General features: G+C 40.5%; 1 protein-coding gene across 1 annotated transcript; it reads left to right on the forward strand.

The window, feature by feature from the left end:
- Nucleotides 1–1,136: 1,136 nt before the first annotated feature.
- On the forward strand, nucleotides 1,137–14,213 carry LOC125168830 (cytochrome c oxidase subunit 5A, mitochondrial). Its single transcript, XM_047864227.1, has 5 exons — nucleotides 1,137–1,328; nucleotides 7,267–7,383; nucleotides 9,285–9,406; nucleotides 10,594–10,716; nucleotides 14,047–14,213. The coding sequence occupies exons 1-4, from the start codon at nucleotides 1,223–1,225 to the stop codon at nucleotides 10,705–10,707; spliced, it is 459 nt and encodes a 152-aa protein (XP_047720183.1). The 5' UTR covers nucleotides 1,137–1,222; the 3' UTR covers nucleotides 10,708–10,716; nucleotides 14,047–14,213.
- The last annotated feature ends 4,733 nt before the right edge of the window (nucleotides 14,214–18,946 follow it).

Genomic DNA, 18,946 nt, shown 5'->3' on the forward strand with positions numbered 1-18,946 from the left:
GAGATCATGACCTGAGCCTGAAGTTGGACGCTTAACCAACTAAGCCACCCAGGCGCCCCCTCACAAATTCTTTATGTTCAGAGTTTAAAAGTCCATCATGCCCTCACCGTGCTGCCAATGACCTAAGGGTCCCCTCCGCTCCAGGTGCCATTGCTCATTCCAAAGTCTTAATATCTGGGGCGCCTGGGTGGCTCAGTCAGTTAAGCATCTGCCTTCAGCTCAGGTCATGATCTCATGGTTCATGAGTTCAAGCCCCATATCCAGCTTTCTGCTCTAAGTGCAGAGCCCACCTAGGATCTTGTATCTCTCTCTCTGCCCCCGCCCCATCTCTCTCAAAATAAACATTAAAAAAAAGTCTTAATATCCAAGTTCAAAGAAATTTCAACAAAATAAGTTATTCTAAACAGATTGAAACCGCAAACAACTTTGTCTAAAACAAACTTTCAAAACATGGATTTGAAATCGTAAGTCGGTACGCAACAAACACCCAGGTTAAGTCCTCAGAACTGGGGGTTTGAGAGCCTTGATTGCCAGCAAACAACCTACTTTCTGAGCTTATTTCTTAATCTGTAGTGAAGTGGCTGAACTCATTTTTTAATGCTTGCGGGTTTGTGATATAAGAATAGTTACTAATAAGATCCCTTATATGTAAGCAGTTGTGTTTTTTCCCATTCTCTTATTTTAGGCTCAAACGGGGACGTTAAACAAAGAAGGTCTTTTTATTACAACTTGACAATGTTATTATCGTTATCGGTTCTTGTTTTTTTTTTTCTTAAGTAATCCCTAAGACCAAAGTGGGGCTCAAACTCACGACCCTGAGACTCACGCTCGACTGACTAAGAAGGCCAGGAGCCCCTTATTGTTCACATCTTGACGCGATGAAATCGCTTCCTGAGAGGACTTGAATCAGGATACCATCTACTGCCCACCGCTCACCTTCCTTACATCCTGGCTCCCGGAAGGCCGCTGCAAACAGAAACGCGGCAGCGCGGGACAGGGCACAGCGTTGGAAATGGTTTGTCCTTAGCGTGCCGCCGTAGCCTCCCAACATCCTCGTGGTACCCCGCCCTCCCGCCAAGGCGCGAGCGGCGCAGTGGGCGGGACCTCACGCTCCGCCCTCCGTGCGTCGGTGCGTGAGTCCGGCCCCCACGAGCTTCCGAGCGGCCCTTGAGTTCACACCCGGCTTCCTTTCAGCCTTAGACTGCGCGCCGCCATAGCCGTCATGCTCGGCGCCGCTCTCCGCCGTTGCGCTGTAGCAGCAGCCGCAGCCCCCCGTGCCAGCCCCCGAGGCCTCCTGTACCCAGCTCCGGGTCCCGGCTCCGCCGCCGGTAAGGCCCCCGCCGCCGCTGTTCGAGCCCGCGTGTCCTTGCGGTGACCTGGGTCCCCGCCGCCACTCGAGGGCAGGCTCGCCCAGGGGCCTAGCCCCTGCCCTGCGGGCGTGCGGCGGAACCTGGTGACCGTTGGCAGCTCTCTGTGCGGCCTCCAGTTGTGGGGGACTGGAAGACGCGGTCCCCAGGCCCCCTGCCCCCGCCCCCAGCGCGACTTCCTGGTGCGGGCACCGCGGACCAGTCTGGTGTAGACCTGCTGCGGGCCCCAGTGAAGGGGCGCAGCGCACCTCTCATGCCCACTGGACCCCTTCGGTCCCTGGGCTGTGACCGTTCCCTGGCGCTGACCCCTGCAACCATCTGACTGGGAGTGTCCGCCGCTGGCCTACAGCGCTTCGGCGAAGGTGACATTGAGCCGCTAGGCGCGTCTCACTCAGTGTAGGAGCAGGGGTGGCCCTTCCGGAGACCCCAGCATGGACACTCACAGTGTCTTCTGCGAGCACTATATGCTTACTTGTAGGACACAATATACTTTTTTTTTTAATCAGGCCTTTCTCGGTTAGAGCTTTGTATGTCACCTTCACTGACCGTTCTGTCATTTTAGAGACTGCTATGCTACGTTTTAATGCTTCCGTTTTTACGATGGATCGTTATGTATGGCTGCTTCTTGAGCTGTGGAAGAGAGCCTGAATATTGATAGGTCTTATGATAAGAATATTACTCTTTCTGGGCGCCTTGGTGGCTCAGTGGGTTAAACGTCCGACTTCAGCTCAGGTCATGATCTGACGGTTCATGGGTTCAAGCCCCACATCGGGCTCTGTGCTGACAGCTCAGAGCCTGGAGCCTGCTTTGGATTCTGTGTCTCCCTCTCTCTGCCCCTCCCCTGCTTGTGCTCTCTTTCTCTCTCAAAAATGAATAAATATTAAATAATTTTTTAATTAAAGAAAATTAAAAAATAAAAAATATTACTCTTTCGAAAATTGAGTACCACAGACTCAGGAATACTGTGTTCTGCAAACATAAGGGAACCTTTATTCCGTGCTTCCAATTGGAACTCTGATTGCTGGAGTATGAGATGTGCTGCTAATTCCTGTCTCTTATTTTGCCTTCCCCTTATGTGTTTGGGGAGATTTTGTGTCCAGCACTGTACTTTTACTTAGTGTAACTGCACTTTAATCTTGGTCCATGATGATAGTATATGCTGCATTATGAAATTTAGCCCCTAAGCATGCATATTTAAACATGAACTCAAACTCAAAACTAATAAGGTTGTTCTCTTGACTCTTGAGTGTTCTAACTAGACTCTTCAGAACCTAAGAAATGTATTTCTGTTCATTCAATTTAGACTTTATCTTCTCTCATTTACAATAGGACAGAAAGGCTGGCATGCACATTATGAAGACTAGCTTATAGAGGAGGAAATTGAGGCCCAACTTGGAAAACAGATTCTTTATTAGTGGTGGAACTGTTTTCTGTTTCTTAGCCATAGTTATTTTTGGCCCATCCTGATGTTTGTCAGATTTTATGTTTTTTTTAATTTTTTCCTTACCTAAATGTTAAAGTACTACAATTTTTTCATATAGATACCTTTTAGGGAGTTTTCTTGTGGCCTCTTGAAAAGGATTGCTACCTTTTTTTTTAACGTTTATTTTTTATTTTTGAGAGGGGGAGGGGACAGACAGTGGGGGGACAGAGGATCTGCAAACGGGCTCTGCACTGACAGCAGAGAGCCCGATGTAGGGCTCAAACCCACAAACCATGAAATCATAACCTGAGCTGGCAAGAAGTTAAAGGAACTCAGCCACCCAGGTGCCCCAAGAATTGCTGCATTTTGTGGCAAGCTGGAGAAGAGGCAGAGATTTTTGGCAGACTAGGTTAAGGGGATTCATCTTAGTAAGTTTTGATATGTTGGTTTTTCTCCTAGGCATTCTATTCCCACTCTTGAGTATAATTTATAAACAAAAATCTTTATTTTAGGTGTCTGTCCCATAGACAACCTAAATATTTGCCACAAGGAGGTAGTATTGGTTACTTTTATGTTAGCTACTTTCTAGTTGCATGACCTTGGACATGTTAATTAACATAAAGACCCAAGTTGGCCATGGGGCACCTGGCTGGCTCAATGGGTAGAGCACTCAGACTCTTGATCTCAGGGGATGACTGACTATTGATCTCTGACTCTTGATCTCGGGGTGGTGAGTTTTGGCTCCACATTGGGCGTGGATCCTACTTTAAAGGAAAAAGACTCAATTGCCTCATCTCTAAAATCAGGATATTTGGCAGTTGTGAGGTTTATGAAATAATGTAACTCTTAGCACCTTGCCTGGCACAAACGCTTAATATGTCTTTGCTTTATTATAGGGGATTTCAGTTGTGCAAATTATACATCAGGGTTTGTTACTATTATGAAACCGAACAGGTTGTATAAAATGAAAGTCAAAAGGATTAACATTTTGGATGGGACTATTCAAGGTCAAATGAGAGCATACTTCAAAGAGCTCTGGAAGGGTTAACCTGAGGGGCTTCAAGTTTGCTCTAGTTAAATGGCACCCTGAATTCCAGAAGCCTCCAACTTGAAACAATCGTTTTCCAGTAACTGCTGAATTAAAATGTTTTAAATAGTGGTTAGATTCTTTTAGTCAACCCTTAAAACTTAACACAACCCTAGCTCCTATAACCCTACCCTGATAACGTAGGAAAGTGAGTTTCTTGGCATAGGGCTGAATTGAGGTAGTGCTTATTTTTTAAGTTTATTTATTTTGAGAGAGAGAGAGAGAGAGAGAACGCGCGCACCTGTACTAGCGGGGGGGGGGGGGGGGGGTAAGCAGAGAGAGAATCCCAAGCAGGCTCTGCATTGTCAGTGCAGAGCCCAATTCAGGGCTCCATCCCACAACCATGAGATCATGATCTGAGCCCAAGTCCAATGGTTCACCAACTGAGCCCCCCAGGCGCCCCTAGGTAGCATTTTTAATCACTTTCCAACCTTCTTTTCAGCACTGTTCCCACACTTCTAGATTTCCAGCCTTTGAGTCCCAAAGTCCATGCTGTTCTTCAGGCTTGCACCTCAACAACGCCACCTTTGAGCTTGTTCTAGTGCCCTTTGCCATTATTCGTTTCTTTCCATTTCTCCTAGAATTACCACCACCAAAATGTCCATTTTGGGGGCTTTATCCAAGCTGACTAGTTATTAGTGGAAAGCTATCTGATTTAACTAAATTTAAACTAAAGGGATTAATTTTTCTGAATATGTTAGCTTTTTTTTTCTTTTAAATAGCATGCTTAACTGAATGCCAAAAAGTAGTGTTAGAAATACCTTTTTAGACTGAGTTTGTAGAAATGTCTCAGTTTTCAGGTACGTGCTTCTCTTTTCCTACTCTGGAACCTTCAGGTTGTATGAAAGCACTGCACAGTTGTTTTCCAAAGTACTTTGCCTTGCAAACCTCAAACCTAAGTGGAAATGCTGTACGAAAGTTGGGTTAGTAGGGGAAGGAAAGAATGCCTATATAGTTTACTTAAAAATCAAAACGTTAAACATATGATAGGCATGTCCACAGTGAGGAGAATAGATCCTACTCCTACCCATTACTGAAATTGGGAATACAGTCATTTATTTATTTATTTATTTATTATTTATTTATTTATTTATTTATTTATTTATTTATTTTTACTTCGAGAGGAATACAATTTAAACCATGTAGGAGAACCTGATTTTGCCATGCTAGAAGGGGGATGTATGTTCTCAGTGTGTGTTTGGTATTATAAATAGTTGTTACCCATAAAGTTTTTTGGGAATACAACCAGTTTGTAATTTGGGACTTCCAGAAGGACGGTGAACAAATTATTGAAGGTGATCCACTGTTCTCCTTGACTAGGATGTGTAGTTGCTGATCATCTTTTTCTTTTGTTAGAAAACAAAACAAAGCTGCCAGCCATCTAGTGAAATCATGCCCAGCAGTGAGCAAAAGGAATTGATTATCATGAAACACTTCTGGGTGGTTGGAAAGGTACTTGTAATAATTACCTCCGGGGAAGGAATAGATATATTTCATTTGTCTTGAGTAAGTACTTAGAAATAGATTTACTAGGTGGTATGGTGAGTGTATTTAACTTGTCTTCCAAAGTGGTTGTAACATTTTATACTTGTGCTTTAAGTATTCAGCTAAGGATAATTTTAGTTTTTGAAAAAGATAGCTTCTAAATTTTTGATAACAGTGAGTTAGAGGATTGTTGTGACCTATACATTCTGATATATTAAATGTGAATATTAGTACTGTAAGAGTTATTAAGTATCCACATACTTTTGATGATGAAATGTTTGCACTTATCAAATATATTTAGGTCTAGAGATACATCATTTTTTCTTGTCATAGAAGTTAAAGCGTGGCCAATTCCAGCCCATTTATATACATGTCCTACTCATTCTGGGCTTGGATAATGGAGATATTTAGGTCTCTGGGAAGATTGGAAGTTGTGCTGTGGTCTCTGTGACTAATGGCAAGTATTTTGCTATAGGCTCAAATGGTAATTTAAGTGAGAATCTTTTCACTTGATATAGCAGTGACAGTCCCATCTCCAGAACTAGCTAGTCGTTCATATCTTCATCTTTTTCTGTTTTCTTTTATTTTTCTCTGCTTTCTCCTGCCATTTATTGCATTAAGGATTTATAGGAATAGGGGCCCCTGGCTGGTACAGTCCATAGAGCATGTGACTTGGGGTTGTGAGTTCAAACAACATATTGGGCATAGAGTTTACTTTAAAAAAAAAAAAATGTTCAAGATATTCCTTACATTTGGGGTGCCTGGGTGGCTTAGTCTGTTAAGCATCCAACTCTTTGAGCTCAGGTCATGATCTCACAGTTTGTGAGATCAAGCTCCACTTCAGTTAATAAACGTCTGACTCTTGATTTCGGCCCAGGTCATGGTCGAGCCCTGCATCGTGCTCTGCACTGACAGCATGGAGCCTGCTTGGGATTCTTTCTCTGCCCCTCTCCTGGTTGCACTCATACTTTCTCTCTCTCTCTCTCTCTCTCTCTCTCTCTCTATGTGTATATATATATATATATATATATATATATATATATATAAATAAATAAATAGAATTGGAATGGGCATCTTTTAAAATTAGGAATTAATATTGTGCTTATCATAAAAATTCAGACATTGTGGAAGTGTATAAAGAAATAGTTTTTCCTGGGGTGCCTGGGTGGTTAAGCATCTGACTCTTGATCTCAGTTCAGGTCGTGTGTGATTTCACAGTTTGTAAGTTCGAGCCCTGCATTGCTGACAGTGCAGAGCCTACTTGAGATTCTCTCTCTGCCCCCTCTCCTGATCTTTCTCTCTCTCTCTCTCCACCCCCCTCAAATAAATAAATAAACACAAAATAGTTTTTCCTTCCAAAGAACCAGTTTTAGCAATTTGAAGCCAGCATTACACATTAGAGGGAAAAGATTTTTTTCATATCAATATATAAAATTTTTTCCAAATGTTTATTTTTGAGAGAGAGAGCAAGCACACAAGCAGGGGAGAGGTAGAGAAGGGGGGAGACAGGATCTAAAGCAGGTTCTGTACTGACAACAGAGCCCGATATGGAGCTTGAACTTGAGACCCTCGAGATCATGACCTGAGCCAAAGTCAGATGCTTAACTGACTGAGCCACCCAAATGCCCCATCGTATCAGTATAGAAGATTTGTTTCATTTGACCTGCTGAGTAATTTTCCTACCATAATGTATATACTTGATTCAGAATTTAATGCGTTGAATATATTTAACACCACTGAACCGTGCACTTAAAAGTAGTTAAAATGGTAAATTTTTTGTATATATTTCAACACAATTTAAAAAAGAAAACCAACAACAACAAAAATACCCCAGTGTATTAACAGGATACATCAAGTAGTGTTTCTTTCTGAACATTGAACTCATTGCTCTTTTTTCATTGCAGCTGTCCAGTCAGTTCGCTGCTACTCCCATGGGTCACATGAAACAGATGAGGAGTTTGATGCTCGCTGGGTGACATACTTCAACAAGCCAGATATTGACGCCTGGGAATTGCGTAAAGGTAATTGGAACATAGGCATATTTGTCTGCTTTGGCATAGAATTGGGAAATACTTCGTAGTGTTTGACTACTCTGTTGAAAACAACTATTTGGAAAATATGCATCAGGTAAGCATAGGTATTATCATGCAGCTTTCGGTTGGGAAAGTTTATGACTTTTGGGGCCAGATAATTCTTGGTTGCAAGGGCTGTCCTTCGCATTATAGGATGTTTCGCAGCATCCTTGGCAACTGTCTGCTGGGAGACAAAATCACCCCTGATTGAAAGTCACTGTTAAATGATAGGTCAATGTGAACAAGAGTTAACACTTTTGTCCTTTATAGATAATTTAAGGAAGTAGTTATTTGGTTCTCCTCCTATCTCGGTAATAGTTTGGTTTTTTTGTTATTTTCTTCTAAGTTATGATTTGTCTCTTGCCCAGAATAAGTGTTCAGTCTAAGTAAGCTAGAACTTGTTTTTCCTAATTGTAGATGTGTACTGAACACGAGTAGGTAACATTAATGATAACTAGTCTAATAGGTAGCTAAGTAATTTTAAGAGTAGGTAATTTAGTTCAGTCTCTGTGACCATATTCTTTTTTTTCTTTTTTGTTTTTAAGAGAGAGAGAGCACGCTTAAGTGAGAGAAGAGCAGAGAGGGGAGAGAGAGAAGTGGGGCTCATCCGAAACAGGGCTTATCTGAAATGGGGCTCATGCTCACCTGAAGCAGGGCTCACCCAATACAGGACTTGAACTCAGGAACCGCAAAATCATGACCTGAGCTGAAATCTCATGCTTAACTGACTGAGCCACCCAGGTGCCCCTCCGTGACTATATTCTGCCATTGTAGTCACTGTGTCTTTTGTTTACGTATTTCAAAATAATTAAAAGCGAGAAACCTAAGTGATTCACATTTATCCACAGGAATAATAATCCTTATTTTGCTGCAACCAGGAAAATCCTTACTGAATAATCTTGAGTAGCAGTAATGAAAAGAACAGCAATTCTGCACTCCCATTAAGAGAATCTTAAATTTTATTATGTGTCATTTTGTGCAAAGCTGAAAGTAATTATGCCCAGTCATTTTCTGGTTGAATGTGCACTAATGTTTCTCTGTATCTACTTAATGTCCTCATTTGAGCTTCATTAACTCTCCCTAAGCATTTCTCTGGTTGTTTTTTAGATTATTTTCCAACCAAACCTATCTTAAAGCAACAAAAGTACATACACTGTGTAAGAGTTAAGGATATGAGTTGAAAATGACTCTTGGGGCATCTGTTCGTGAGATTGAGCTGCCTTTGGGCTCTGTGCTGACACTGCAAAGCCTACTTGGGATTCTCTCTTTGCCTAGTTCTCTCTCAGAATAAATAATTAAAGAAAAAAATGACCCTCTTGTTTGAAAAGAAACCAGCTAATTATGAAAATTGTATTTGCATGTAAGAAGACTCTTGGTTTTTGGTTGTTTTTTGTTTTTTTCTTTAATCTGCATGCTATTGCATCGTTCTTTCACTGTGGAAGATCCACTGTGGTCTTACTATCTAGAATTTGTTAAAGGTAGGTTCTCTTTTTTTCTTTCTTTTTTATTATTTATTTATTTATTTATTTATTTTTTTTTTTTTGAGAGAGAGAGAGAGAGAGGAGGAGACAGAGAATCACAAGTAGACTCTGAGCTGTTAGCACAGAGCCCGAAGCGGAGCTCAAACTCACAAACCATGAGATCATGACCTGAGCCAAAATCAAGAGTTGAATGCTCAACCCAATGAGCCACCCAGGCAACCCTAGATTCTCTTACTTTTATAGATAAAAGAATAGAGGCCCAAACAGACAAGATCATGTGTCTTTGACTCAGTAAAAATATAAGTAAGTATATTGTAATTTCTATGAGGATATCTCAGGTTGATATGGCTCTTGTTTTTAATTTGACAGGAATGAACACGCTTGTTGGCTATGATCTGGTTCCAGAACCTAAAATCATTGATGCTGCTTTGCGGGCATGCAGACGGTTAAATGATTTTGCTAGTGCAGTTCGCATCCTAGAGGTTGTTAAGGTCAGTGAAGTAACAATGCTAAATAAAGTTGTTCTGGAAGTGGGTGGGCTGTTGTTAAGTATCGGCATATTCTGTGTTTTTGAATTTGTTGAAATAACCTAAAATTAGTTCTGATATAGCTAGAGGAAATGTAGATTGCAGCTAACAGTCTTTCTGGGGGGCAGTTTGGCAGAATTTATGCAAGGTTTTAGAAATTGTGCTTGATCCCCATTTGTTCAGCATTTGAGAATTTATCTTAAGGAAATAATTAAGGATGTACAAAAGTTTAACTATAGTTTATCTTTGTTCTAATTGTGATATGAAGTTAAATATTAGTGGTTTCTTAAGATGAGACTTTTCAAGAGGTTATCTATTAATAGTGTGGAAATGTATTTAACATTAAACATTCATAGTATATTAATTGAAGAAACTTCAGTTTTTGTGGTGTGACCTCATACGTAGTTCATTTGATACATATGATCAAATGATTACATTTTAAACAAGAATTTTATAATTAAAAAAAAATACAATTAAGGAGACCTAGAATTTGTTAAAGGCAGAAGAATAACAGCTTGTTATTGTCTTAGTTCATTTGACTTTTTAATATTTGTCCTTGAGGAACTTTGTGAAAATACAGGTATAATTATATATTACGGTGAGTATTTGTCAAAACTCTTTTGCCCTGGAAATCGGTAGTCTTTTCAAGTCTGTAAGAGGGAAAGTGTGACATTACTTTATCTACAATGGGTAAAATAATTAAGGGTTCTGTAGGCTATCAATCCATTCAGCACCAGTAGTTAATTTAGTTAAGGTCTCAAATTGGAGGCAAATTTTTAAAACTTTTTCTTGTGTTAACTTAATTATTCCTGTAGCCTGCTGGGCATGTTTAATTATCTTTACAAAATTCTGTCATCACCACCTTTTCTTGTAACTCAAGGCTTTATCCAGGCTTTAAAATGGTATGTTTTATTTTGTTTTGTTTCTGGATTTAGCCTAATGGTCTTAGTTTTTCTCAAGGTGCTTTAAAGCCTACCTTGAATAGTGCCTACATAGCTTATTCTCTTTATTGGACTAATAAGTTAAAAGTATGTGACTTGTATTCTCTGCTGTTAGCCTCTGCATACATGATTAAAAGTATTCTCAAGTTCATTTTTTTAATAGAAACAGCTTTTCAGAGAGCTAAATGTGAATGTTTTCTTTGCCATCAGGACAAAGCAGGACCTCATAAGGAAATCTACCCCTATGTCATCCAGGAACTTAGACCAACTTTAAATGAACTGGGAATCTCCACTCCAGAGGAACTGGGCCTTGACAAAGTGTAAACCCCATGGGTAAGCAACACACCACTGAATAAAGGCAGGAAATGAATCCAGGAAGGGGGAGTCAATGACATTTCAGTGTTCTCAGAGTAAGACCTTTTTAATGGCCTCCTTAGAGGCCATGAACATAGAGATTTAGAGAGTACTAATGATAGGTTTAAGGAGCTAGAATTGTTATTTTTAGTTGTTGTAATTGTTCTTTTACTGTTGTAATGGCAAGAAGACGCCTCTGTAATTAAAAATCCGTATAAAATATTTCAAATGTAAAGAATAGCATATGGGGTGCCTGAGTGGCTCTGTCATTTAAGTGGCTGACTCCTGATTTTGGCTCAGGTCATGATCTCATGGTTCGTGGGATCAAGCCCTGCCTCAGGCTGTTTGCTGACAGCGCAGAGCCTGCTTGGAATTCTCTCTCTTCCTCTCTCTCCCACTCATGCGTGCACACTCTCTCTCTCACAAAATAAATCAACATTAAAAAAAAAGGAATAGCATATACAATAAATGTAATCACACCCAGATCTTTCAGATATTAATATTTTGCCATAGTTGCTTCATTTTCCCTCCAAGAAATGACTGGTTTCACAGAGTTGAAACTCTCTGTGCACCCTTCCCTAATTCCAGCCCTTTTACCTCCCCCAAACTAAAGGTAATCCACTGCATATAAGGTATTTGTTACGTATGTTTTTGTACATCTGTTTATTTTTAACGACAGAGTTTTATTAATTTGATGCATTTGTTTTTGCCCAAGTTAGAATTTAATAGTCAAGTAAATATTCACTGATAAAAAACCTTGTTTGATGGGGCTTGTGAGTGGCTCAGTTGGTAAGCATCCAACTTTGGCTCAGGTCATGATCTCACACTCTGTGGGTTTGAGCCCCGCGTCAGGCTCTGTGCTGACAGCTCAGAGCCTGGAACCTGCTTCAGATTCTGTGTCTCCCTTTCTCTCTGCACCTCCCCCACTCACACTCTCTTTCTCTCTCTCTCTCAAAAATAAACATTTAAAAAAAAAAACTTCCTTGATACCTTGTTCTCTGTGGGAAGGCAAGTAATAAAAACAGCCACAAGATTGTCTAGGTAGTGAGGAATGTGCAGAAAATCTTTTGTTTTACAAAGGATTTTGTAAAGCAGGAACTCAATTTTATTTAATAAACATACATAGTGTATATAACTCTTACTATGTCAGATGCTGTTTTAAGTGCTCTATAAATATTAATTCTTTTTCTTCTTTTCTTTTTTTAAGTAGTGAAGCCCAATGCAGGGCTCTCATGACTCAGATCAAGTCCTGAGCTAAGATCAAGTGTCAGACACTTTACTGATAAGTCATGGAGGTGCCCCAATATTAACTCATTTAATCTTCATAAACTGTCCCATGAGACAGTACTATCATTTATTTATTTATTTTTATTTTTTGAGAGAGAGAGAGAGAGAGAGAGAGAGAGAGAGAGCGAGCACAAGCGGGGGAGGGGCAGAGAGAGAAGGAAACACAGAATCCAAAGCAGGCTCCAGGCTCTGAGCTGTCAGCACAGAGCCTGACACGGGGCTTGAACTCACAAACCGTGAGATCATGACCTGAGCCGAAGTCTGACGCTTAACCAACTGAACCACTCAGGCGCCCCGAGGTAGTACTATCATTAGAATTATTCTCCTTTTCCTATTTTATTGATGAGGAAACTGAGACACCTTGTCCAAAGTCATATAGCTAGTACTGGAACTCACACTTAAACCTAGGCAGTCCAGCTCCAGAGTCCATTGCTCTTACCGTGCTGCACATCCTGTTTAGGCATTTACTAAGGCCATATTCATTCCTCAAAGGTAAACAATGAGGCTTAAATAGAGAATTTGCTTCCTAAGACATTTATTTTTAAAATAGTGGAACTAAACTGTCTTATAAAAGTGCACCCAAGGGATCCCCACCTGGCTCAGTCAATGGAGCATACAGTTCTTAATCTCACAGTCATGAGTTCAAGCCCCACGTTGGGCATGGAGCCTGCTTTAAGAAGAGAGAGCGAAAAGTGCACCCAAAATTATTGAAGGAGCTAATGTCAGATCCCTCAAAAAATAAAGATCCTTTGAGCTCGGTTAAACGTTTTAGAGCAGGAGTCTTAATTTTATCTTTGTCCACTCCCATACTACTACTACTGCCACTACTAACTACTACCACCACCACCACCACCACCAACACCAGCGCTTCCTCCTCCTCCTCCTCCCCCCTCCCTCCTGAACTCAGATAGCTCATCTTTGTAATAAATGGAAATGTTTTTAATGTGTGTACTAATGATTTCTATGAGCAAATGAGGCATTCGGAATAGAATATTTCCTACTTACATTTTTGAAGCTCTTGTCTGTTGTTCATATTACGTAATGGACTCTTACAAGGTTGTCTAAACACTTTAGCTTAATTTTTATTTTATCAAGTAGTATTCCAAGGAGTCTAGAAGATCTTTGTTATTATATAGGATATATTCCAGCTGTGATGATATTCTTTCTTTTTTAATATATTTTTTAAAAAATTTGTTTAGTATTTTTATTATTATTTTTTAATGTTTTATTTATTTTTGAAAGAGTGAGAGAGAGCACACACACTCCTGCGGGGGAGGGGCAGAGAGTGAGGGGGACAGAGGATCCAAAGCGGGTCTGTGCTAACAGCAGAGAGACCGATGCAGGGCTTAAGCTCAGGAACTGTGAGATTATGACCTGAGCGAAAGTCAGGGGTTAACTGACTGAGCCACCCAGGTGCCCCTAAAAATTGTTTTGAAGGGCAATTCCCTAGCATTTTTCTGACTGGAAAAGAGGACTACCCCAGTAAGTACTAGGTGTATAAACAACAAAAAGGCACAGAGCCAGTCCCTTGTGAGTTGGGTACAGGCAGGAGTAAGTAAGAACAGAAAAGGCTACACAGAGACAGTGATTTCCCTGGACCATTGCTCTAAAGAAGGTTAATTTTAGGGCACCTGACTGGCTCAGTTGGAAGAGCATACAACTTTTTTTTTTTTATGTTTTATTTATTTTTGAGAGAGAGAAACCAAGCACGAGTGGGGGAGGGGCAGAGAGAGAGGAAGACAGAATCCAAAGCAGGCTCCAGACTCTGAGCTGTCAGCACAGAGCCCGATGCGGAGCTCGAACCCACGAACCATGAGATCATGACCTGAGCCGAAGTTGGATGCTTAACCGACTGAGCCACCCAGGTGCCCCGCAACTCTTGATCTCAAAGTCATAAGTTTGAGCCCCGTGTTGGGTGTAGAGGTTACTTAGATAAAAAACTTTTTTAAAAAAGGTTATTTTTAGTAAGATTTCTACGCTTCCTTTATTTTTCTAGCTAATTCTTCCTGTTTTCTCTTACAGATGGGCTTCTCAAGGATTTATTCATAATGCTACTTGATTGTAAACAATCACCTGGAAATACTGATGATAACATATTACCTTATTTGAACAAGTTTTCCTTTATTGAGTACCAAACCATGTAATGATAACTTGGACTTTAATAAAAGGGAAATGAGTTTGAACTGAAATTAGGTATTGTTCCATGTGTTTGCTTTGAAAAGCAGAAAATGAACTATCATAGAGCCATTGATTTCATGGGTTTTTTGCCACTGTATGCTGAGAAAACTTCTTAACTGGCTATGATAGATTTGGAGGCTTTCAGTGCTTAAAGAGCTAATAAATAGGTTTACCTCTTGAGAGAATTAATAAAATACACAAATCCCATCTTACTTCAGAAGCCATATAATATTGGAGACCCAGCTGTTGGAGAACCAGACTTATAGGTCTGAGGGATTTCTAGGATAGCCATTCAGACTACAGTTTCAGAGGAATGGGATTAATACTAGGTTGAGGTTAAAGCTAAGGAAATGTTAGTAAAATTCATTTTGGTAAGTGATCAACACAAATAACCTTTTATGAAAAAGACTGATTCCCCACCAAAAAGCTCCCCTCCCCTTTTTAAAAAAGAAGAAAGGTAAATAAACAAAAACAGCCACATATGTTTATTTAATTGCATGGTTGGTAGGTATGGTTCTTAGCTTTGACCCCTCTGTGGGCTAGCTCTTTCCCCCTCATTCCATGTAGTATAATGTCCCAGTCACACTGCTCTGTTTTTCCTCCAAATTCTCTTCATGTTGCTTCCCCCTAGAAATGACATGAACCATCAACGTAGGTCTGCCCTCTCAAATCCTAGAGGTGGAGAGGGGGTGGAGCAATCACATATATAAATATATATATGACATGTTTGGCCTTTGCACCATTGGAATGGGGAGGAGGGATTTTTTTTTTTTTTGTCAGCTCCCATATGTGCATACATAATCACAGACAAAAGTCTGCTTTTTCAGTTCCCCAGATCTAAAGGATTTACTATAACTAGATGAAAAAGGACCGTTTCAGTATCATGGGCTCTTAACATAGGAGGAATGCAAAATGATGGAAATGGCTTCTGTTAAGGTCATGGGAGGGGCCTGAGTAGGGAACATAGGTTTGTAACTATTTACAAGGATAAGAAATAGTGCTATGTGGGTTTTCACACCACAAACATTTTAATACCTACCATATACCAAGCATTGTGCCGATTATTGATAATAGAGCCACGAATAGGAGATTGGAGATTTGGAGTTTGGAGAAACTGGAGTTAGGGTCCCCAGTACAGGAAATTATACAGTGTAGTTGTAACTTAATAAGGATTTTGAATTAGGATGGTAGTAGTAGGAATGGGAAAAGATGAATATTTTTTTTTTAAGTTTATTCATTTATCTTTGAAAGAGAGCGAGTGCACATGAGCATGAGCCACTGAGGGGCAGAGAGAATCCCAAGCATGCTGCATGCTCTCAGCACAGAGCCTGACATGGGGCTCGAATCCACGATCTGGGAGATCATAACCCAAGATGAAATCAAGAGTCTGATGCTCAACCAACTGAGCCACCCAGGCGCCCCTGGAAGAGACTAATTTTGAGAGTCACGTGATTTGGGTGTAGTTACTAATTTGGTGAGGGGGAATGAGAACTCTGAGAAGGGCCATTTTACAGATTTGAGTGATGGTACTTAACATTCATGGGAAAATTGGAGTCAGCAAAACCAGGAGCTTGGTGCAGGGTCAAGAAAGTACTGCATTTGGGGCACCTGCCTGGTTCAGTTGGTAGAGCATGCTACTCTTGACCTCAGGGTTGGGAGTTCAGGCCCCACATTGGGTGTCAAGATTACTTAAAATCTTAAAAGTAAGTACTGCATTTGATCCTGGACCTGTCAGATTTCAGGCATCAGTGAGGGTTAGGCCTAGAGCTTAGAAAAGAGCTTGAGACTAGGGAAGAATTTAAGGTTTGAAACACCAAAAAGGGAGTTTTCTAAGGCCATTTGGAGACAGATGTAATGTAGGCTAATGGCTGAAATTGCAGGAGCAGGTCCATTTAGAGGAAAAGGAATTTTTTCAAAAATTTCAAACATTACAAAGATAGACTATTATTTCTTAAGTTTCCATGTACTCATCACTCTACTTTAGCAATTAATAATTTATGGCCACACTTTATATCCTCTCATTTACCCCCACTCCACATATTTTCAGTCAAATCTCAAATATCCTATCATTTCATCTGTAAATAAGTATTTTGGAATATCTCCATTGTGTGTGTGTGTGTGTGTGTGTGTATTTAACCACAACTACAATAAAGACTTAAACTTTTTTTTAATGTTTATTTTTGAGAGACTGCAAGTGGGGGAGGGGGAGAGAGCAGCAGACAGATCTGAAGCAGGCTCTTTGCTGACAGCAGTATGTAGGGCTTGAACTCCCGAACCGTGAGATGACCTGAGCCCAAGTCAAATGCTCAACTGACTGAGCCACCAGGTGCCAGCCCCCCTTTATGAAAAGAAATCTTTGGTGATCTTTTTTATTTCAAATAAAAATATCTGTTACTGGGGGCACCTGAGTGGCTTAGTCAGTTGAGCATCCAACTCTAGATTACAGCTCGGGTCATGATCCCATGGTTCATGGGTTTGAGCCCTGCCTCATTGGGCTGTGTGCACAGAGCCTGCTTGGGATTCTCTCTCTCCTTCTCTCTCTGCTCCTCCCTTGAGAACACATGCACTCTCTCTCAAATAAATGAACATTAAGAAAAAAATAGATCTTTACTGGATTTTCTCATTTTAAGCATGATACATGTTCATGAAACAATACAGAAAAGTACAAGAATAAAACACCTGAAATTCCCCTATCCAGTTACAACCATGACTAGTATTTTGGTGACCATCTTTCCAGATGTGCATGTGTATATGCTTTTGCATGTTGTAATACAAACCTGTTTATCTCCTCCTTGCTAGGTCAAGACTATTGTAGACCATTTTCTATATTGATTAATGTACCTCTGTCTTCTGCTTTTTAGTGGGACCTAATATTCCATGGTTTAGGTGTTTCACCTTGAGTGATGGCTTTTCTAATGACCTTGAGGCTGAATTATAGGTGAAGAAGTGATTCTAGGCAATGAGGTAGTAGGGAGGAGTCCTGAAGAATGATTAAGTCCCAAGAAGGTGATTGGAAAGATGGTGATAGTTAAAGTGTTAGGACTTCTCTGACATTCTAGAGATTTCGTATGGAGCTGGAAAGAATTGACTAGAAGTTACTGTTTCCTTTGCATCTTAAGTTCTGTTGATATTTCAAAATTTAGTTTTTGCCTAAGTAAGTCATTTGTGCTATTAGAAACAGATGGGTATTCTGATAACTTTATTGTAAATGCTAACTTTTAAGGCCTTTGAAGTTTGCTACAATAGTACCTTTGCAGAAATAAGCACTGCCTTTTAAATCGCTCTCATTTTGTATCACCTTTATCTCCAAGATGAGGGTGGCAAACTGTGGCCCTGGACCAAACCAGGCCATCAACTGTCTTTCTACTGCCCATAAATAAGAATTGTTTTTTACACTCTTAAATGTTGAAAATCAATAAAAATAAGGTTTTGTGATATGAGAAAAGTATATGAAATTCAAAATCCATTGTCCATAAACAAGATTTTATGCCACACATTTTATTCTGAGAGAGAGAGAAAGAGCCCGTGCAAAAGGGGCAGAGAGAGAATCCCAAGCAGGCTCTGCGCTATCCATGTAGAGCCCAATGCAGGGCTCCATCTCACGAATCCTGAGATCGTGACCTGAGCCGAAATCAAGAGTCAGATGCTTAATCGACTGAGCCACCGAGGTGCCCCACGGAATGTACAGTTCTGAGGCATTAAGTACATTGACATTGTTGTGAAGCATCTATGGCTGCTTTTGCAATACTGTGGCAGAGCTGAGTAGTTGGGATGGATATTACATGGTCTCCAAAGTCAAAAATATTTTCTTTCTGGGGCGCCTGGGTGGCGCAGTCGATTGAGCCTCCGACTTCAGCCAGGTCACGATCTCGCGGTCCGGGAGTTCGAGCCCCGCGTCAGGCTCTGGGCTGATGGCTCGGAGCCTGGAGCCTGTTTCCGATTCTGTGTCTCCCTCTCTCTCTGCCCCTCCTCCGTTCATGCTCTGTCTCTCTCTGTCCCCCAAAAAATAAATAAACGTTGAAAAAAAAAATTAAAATAAATAAATAAATAAATAAAAAATAAAAAAAATATTTTCTTTCTGACCATTGATAGGAAAAATTTGCCAACCCCTAGTCTAAAATAATAGATATTATTTTCAAAGCAAGCAAGCTTTTAAGTCATAGGCCTATTACTAAGAGGCAAAAGTGACTAGATAAATTTACTGATAAATTTCTTATTCCCACCAAATGCCTGTTTTGTCATGTCAATCCCCACATTGTCTATAAGTCAAAATTGACTCTTTTGCTGTGCTTGAGAATATAGGTACATCTGCATGCATGCTCTTGCTTTCTCTCTGTTTCTGTCTCGCGCTCTCAAAAATAAACATGTAAAAAATAAAATCTTTTTTTTTAATTTTTTTTTAACTTTTTTTTTTTGAGAGAGACAGAGACAGAATGCAAGTGGGTTAGGGGCAGAGAGAGAGGGATACAGAATTGGAAGCAGGCTCCAGGCTCCGAGCTGTCAGCGCAGAGCCTGACGCAGGGCTTGAACTCACGAGCTGTGAGATCATGACCTGAGCTGAAGTCAGACGCTCAATCAACTGAGCCACCCAGGTGCCCCTAAAATAAAATCTTAAAAAAAAAAAAAAAAAAAAAAAAAAAAAAAAAGGAGCCTAGTTCTACCTGACTGGTACAAAAAGAGGAGAGGCTTTTGAAGCAGGTAAGGATTCAATCCTCACCTCTACAACTCCGTGGTCTTTCGCAGA

The sequence above is a fragment of the Prionailurus viverrinus genome, chromosome B3 (assembly GCF_022837055.1).
Source record: "Prionailurus viverrinus isolate Anna chromosome B3, UM_Priviv_1.0, whole genome shotgun sequence".
NCBI classification, from domain to species: Eukaryota; Metazoa; Chordata; class Mammalia; order Carnivora; family Felidae; genus Prionailurus; species Prionailurus viverrinus.